Below are 6,000 nucleotides of genomic sequence, written 5' to 3'. Positions count from 1 at the left end.
AAATGCACAAAAAGTTTAATTCCCTAATCTGTACTGTTCCTTCAGTTTTTGCAGCACAACCTGCATTTTTTAGCATTAAATCTTAGCTGCCAAATTCTTGGCTGTTCCTCAAGCTTTGTTAGGTTCTTCCTCGTGTTATCCACATCATAAGGGGAGTCTACCCTATTGCAGGTTTTCATCTGCAAAGAGGCAAACCTTACCAGACAGCCCTTCAGCAATATCATTTACAAAAATTAAAAAGAACTGGGCCAAGAACTGAACATTGCAGCATATCACTGGTAACATCCCTTTCCTCAGAGTGAGCTCCATTTATCCTCTGTCACTTTCCACTCAACCGTTCCAAACCCAATCATGTTAGAGCTCATTGAGGGCACTCAGTTTTATTTATTAGTTGTCTGTGTAGAACCATGTTAAAGCTTTGCTAAAATCTAAATACACCACATCTAGTGCTCTTCTTCAATCCAGTTCTCAGGTCACCTAGTCAGAGAAATTAATCAGATTTGTCTGATACAAACTGCATCTAGTGAAACCATGTTACCTTCGGTTCTGTAATCCATTGCATTCCAGAAACTTCACTATTCTCTGTTTTAAAAGCATTTCCATTATTTTACTTACCGGCCTATAGTTTCCTCCTCCTGCTTCAGCTTTTGTGGAGAGGGACTACATCTGCCCTTCTACAGTCCTCCAAGACCACTCCCAACTTTAGAGAAGCATTGAAAAGGTCAGCCAACAGAGCTGTCAAAACATCCCTAAGTTCTTTCAGTACCCTTAGATGTATACTATCCCCATTGCTTTGTCCACCTTTAGCTAGTTCCACTGAAAATTGTTCAGGCTCTACCACACTTCCATTTGTATTTGTGTTTGTCTTCTGTGGTCCTGCTCCTGGCCCTTCAGCTGTGAACACAGAACAGAAATATTTGTTAAGCAATTCTGCCATATCTTTATCAGCTTCTACACATTCCCTTCATCTTGGAGTCTTACAATGCCACTTTTGCACTTTCTCCTATCACTAACATTTTTAAAAATGTGTCATCTCCCCCTTCCCATTTTAACATATTGGCTATTTTTCTTCTATTTGCAACTTTGCTTTCCCGACTACCAGCTTTTCTTAACTTGTACAAATATTGTTGCGTGTCTTCTTTTTTTCTGTGGTCTCTTATAACTTACAAATGCTAGCTTCTTTTCCCTTACCTTTTCAGCTATTACTTTTGAGAACTAAAATGGCCGCCTTTTCCTCTTCTATTTACTTTCCATACAAAAAGGTGTGTTGCCCTTACAATTGCCGCTTTCAGTTTTGTGATTGGTTGAATGAGAAAGGGTGTATATTAGAGGGAGATCTAAGATGCCGTGGCCATTTTAGACCTACATGGAGATAATGGTGTGAAGTCTTTAAATGGTGAGAGAACAGTTTGTTTATTTCTTTATATTTATGCTTAAATTTACCGCATAAGCTTCATGGTGCACTGAAAGTTTGTTTAATGTTTTAGGGGATGCTCCTTGAAACAGCTTCTCTGCGAAACGTTGAATTCGCTTTGGAGCCCCATTCAACTTTAAGCTAAGTTTATTTATGGTTTGTAGACCATAAAATTATTTTAAAAAACTAAAAAATTAAGATAATGATAACTAAATGACCGATGAGGCTGGCTAAGGTAAAACTTGAACTTTACATGAAATATGATGTTCAAGTGTAGCTGCTGAGGTCACAGAAAAATTGTATTTAAATGGTGCTTTATTTGAATGGATGAGATTTATGGAAGAATTAATGTTAGTTTATAGCATTTTAGCATATAGGGTTTTAAGAACTGCAGTATCAACTTGTGGAAATGTTGCAATATCTTTGGTCCAAAGTCAAATAAGAACACAGCATAGTATTATACTGGACTGTGTCACTTAGCAACTAATATTTCTTCAAAAATGCTTAGAGTATGATTTCTTTTTATGAGTTGTGTCTGGATTGTCATAGCACAACTTCCAGCAGTACTCTCATTCCAGAAACCTTGGTAGTGACGCTCCATTAACTGAATGTCCTGTTGAAAACATTCTCCTTGCTTGTCACTCACCATACCAAGATTTTCCAGAAAAAAGTCAAGATGTGAGTGCAAAAAGTATATTTTTAATGACATGTGACAGCCAAGTTTCTGATATGAGTCAAGGAGATTCTGAACTCCTTACTTGTATGAAGAAGACATGTGGTTGCCCAGAAAGTTTTCCACTAACCACTTGAATGCCTCCCAAGCTTCAAGCTCAGCTGCTGAGAGTGATTGTTTAAAATCTTCATCCTACGTAACGGATTTGATCTATGGGCCTATAAATATCCCTTCCTTCAGGTTTGCAGTGCTGATGTTCGGAAATTTCATAACAAGATATTGAAAACCAGGTGAGTTTGCTTTACCATGACCTTTACCAGGTTCTTCATCAACCCCAGCTTGAAATGAAGAGGTGGAAGAAATATTTTATGAGGATCCACCAATGGCATAAATTTCACACTGCTTGTCCCTGGGTTATAGGTATCCCTCAGCTGCCAGACACTCTTGACATAATGTTCAGCTATAGATCTGCTATCCCACGACCACAGGAAACAGTAGTATTTAGTGAATCCTCTTGCATTCCCATTAGCATGCCATTGACCTTCAGATCACCACAGATGTTCCACTAGTGTGTTTTATAACTGATTGCTTCTAGTAAGTTTTTCATATTCTCATAAGACTCCTTTAGATGAGCAGAATGGGCACTTGGTATATTTGGTTTGGAATTTCTGTTGTACAGTAACACTGCCTTTAAGCTTCTCTGTGAAGAATCAATGAAGAGATGCTAGTCATCTGTACAATGCACTTGCGACAAACTGTGGAAGAGCCCGTTGAAGTCATGACAAAAGCACAATGAGCCATTTACAATAAAAAATGTTGTTAAGTTATGATTCCTTTTTCCGTAATGAGTTATATTAGCATCTTTTGCAAGCAAGTGCTTTTGCTTAAGCCTTGAAGCAAGAAGTTCTGCTTTTTTTTAAAAAAAAAAAGATTTATATCACAAATAAGATCATTGACCTCAACTTGTGTAAAGGTCTCTGGTTCTGAATCTTCATCATTCACATAATCAGGATCAGATAATTCTCAATTATGACCAGCTGCTGCATCATCATCAAATTCCTCATCATGTTCCAAAGAAGCAAGTCCATCTTGTGGAGACACAGGGACAGGCAGTGAGTCATCATGAAGAACAGGCCTAATAGCAGAATCCAATATATAATATTGTGTTTAGTTTTAGCTGAGAAGCCACTTGTGTTCACAAGGCAAAAGTAGCAATCTTTAATATGGTCTCATGGTTCCCTCCATATCACTGGGAGTGCAAATGACATCGCTGCCTTTTGTCAACTGAGCCAGTCACAAAGTCTGTTGGAACAACTGGTACAGCTGATATGTAGAGCCCAAGACTTATCCTGGTCACCCAGTGGACAACCAAAGTACAATTTTATACCTTCTTCAGATCTACGGTAGTTGGATGACATTGTGCTTTCATCGTGAATGAAACAGACATAACAGAAACTATCTGGATGATTAGTACAATGGCATGATAAAGACTGATATTAATCACTGTAAATAATGTCTGTAGCATAAAATAACAAAGACAACTGTCGTTGACCCTCCTTATACATTTATCCTATAAACACATGATATATTGCCCAATTAACATTTATAATTATATATAATGAGCCTCATCACAAAAATGTGATGTGCTAGTGAAAAACTAAACATAGATTTGAAATCAGCATGAAAAATACTACAAAACCTACCCAACATTAACTCTGATGAAAATGATGTGTTAACCTGTGTAATGTGCTGAGATGTGAAACAACTTTCTTGGATTTTAGAATGCTGCTCTGCTTCCTCTATCACCTGGATGGTCATCTGTGGTCATGCCTAGACTGCTGGAAGTTCAGGGGTATACTGTTTTGGTTTCTGAGACAGACTCAACATGTGACGCGGTGATAGTGCAAAGTTTCAGTTGCATCTGCCATTTACGTCTATGTTTTGGTTAGCCACTTCTGTTTTGTGCTTCCCCCTTCATGAGTTTGGTTGGCCACTTCTGTTTTGTGAGTTTCCCTTCATGTGTTTGGTTGGCCACCTCTGTTTTGTGGGTTCCCCTTCATGTGTTGCTCTGTCACAAGAGTAAGAGAGGATCCCAATAGCCTTGCCTGGTCTACCACCACCTTATACTAGAAGGGGGTGGGGAAGGGAGTTTGTTTTTATTGTAAACTGCCACATTATCTATGCCATAAATAAATTTGCCTTAGGTACAAACTTAGAATGTAAGCCCTTCAGGGATAGGATACCTACTGTACCTGAATCTATTTTGCATTGAGCTCCAACTGAAAAAAGGTATAAGAAATCCAGAGTTAAATAGAAAGAGGTACTAGAAAGAGTGAAGACAAGCATAGGTAGGTGATGGAAAAGGGGAAGAGCTCTAGGAAAAGGTGGGTCTTAAGTAGTTTCTTGAATAAGGTTTTTGATGGAGAAAGGCAAGTTGTTCCAGAGTTTGGGACCTACGTATCTAAATGCAGAGTTCCTTGAGCCTTTGAGATGGGCAGAGACTTAATAGATTTTGTATTCAAATCTAACTCATGAATATTCATTGCAGATATCCTGAAAAGCTGACTGGTTGGGGTTCCTCCAGCAGAGTAATGCATTTGGGGATTAGAAATCGGAAGGAGCCATATGTGCTGGGAGGTAGGAAGCTGATAAGCACGTATGGGGAGAGGGACCTTGGGATGATAGTGTCTGAAGATCTAACGGTGAAGAAACAGTGTGACAAGGCAGTGGTTGTTGCCAGAAGGATGCTGGGCTGTATAGAGAGAGGCATGACCAATAGAAGAAAGAAGGTGTTGATGCCCCTGTACAGGTCATTGGTGAGGCCTCACATGGAGTATTGTGTTCTGGCGAAGGACACAAGAGGATGTGAAGCAGTCCAGAGAAAGGTGACGAAAATGGTTGGAGGTTTGTGCCAGAAGATGTACGAGACTGGAAGCCCTGAATATGAATACCCTAGAGCAGGGGGGGACAATACTTTTTTGGCTTGCGAGCTACTTTTAAAATGACCAAGTCAAAATGATCTATCAACAATAAAATTAAAAAAATAAAAAGTACACTGTATGCTGAGAAAATGTTAATTATCATTTATGTTCAGGGTTTTTTTCAAAGAGGTCAAAGCAGATGACTTTAAAATATGCAATGTCACCTCAATAACAACTATACAAAAATAGACAAATATACCCCCTCCCCTTTTACTAAACTGCGATAATGTTTTTTTAGCACAGGGAGCTACGCTGAATCCCTCGCACTGCTCCCGGTGCTCATAGGCTCTCTGCGCTAAAAAAACACTATCGTGGTTTAGTAAAAGGGGGCTATAGTGCAAAATATAGACAGCAAATATAAATTCTCAAAATGGACACATTTTGATCACTAAATTTAAAATAAAATCATTTTTCCTACCTTTGCTGTCTGGTGATTTCATGAGTCTCTGGTTGCACTGCTTTCTTCCGACTGTAAATCCAATATTTATTTCTTTCTGCCTCCTGCATGCTTCCTCTCCTGCAGACCTCATTCCATTCCTCAACCAACATCTCTGTCACTCCATGAGTCCAACTTTTTCTTCCTCTCTCTGCCCCCTCCCTTTCTCTCTCTCCCTGCCCCCTTTCTTTCTGTCTTTTTCCTCTCCCTGCCCTTCTTTCTTTCTCTCTCCCTGCCCCCCAAGACACTGCTGCCGATTTCTCCGTGCTTCCATAACGCCAGGCCCACAAGCCTCCCCCCGACCTCAATTCTGATGTCAGAGGGGAAAAGTTCTGCCTCTCCGACATCAGAATTGACATGGGGGGGGGGTGGAGGCTGTGGGCCTGGCACATGTACGCCCTGGCCTGATGTCAGGGAAGTAGGGAGAACAGAACGCAAAGGCAACGCGAGTCTATCGTGGAGTCCAACGACTTGTATTGCCTTTATGATCTACTGG

General features: G+C 39.9%; 1 protein-coding gene across 1 annotated transcript in view; it reads right to left on the bottom strand.

The window, feature by feature from the left end:
- Positions 1–347: 347 nt before the first annotated feature.
- The window catches only part of SRCIN1 (SRC kinase signaling inhibitor 1), a 223,107-nt gene continuing 217,454 nt past the window's right edge, over positions 348–6,000 (bottom strand). Inside the window, exon 19 of the mRNA XM_033918285.1 lies at positions 348–894. Within this exon, the coding sequence (XP_033774176.1) occupies positions 835–894 (60 nt within the window). The 3' untranslated portion in view covers positions 348–834. The remainder of the gene's footprint in view (positions 895–6,000) is intronic.

Source organism: Geotrypetes seraphini, chromosome 13 (genome assembly GCF_902459505.1).
Source record: "Geotrypetes seraphini chromosome 13, aGeoSer1.1, whole genome shotgun sequence".
Taxonomy (NCBI): domain Eukaryota; kingdom Metazoa; phylum Chordata; class Amphibia; order Gymnophiona; family Dermophiidae; genus Geotrypetes; species Geotrypetes seraphini.
This window is presented reverse-complemented; position numbering and strand designations above follow the sequence as displayed.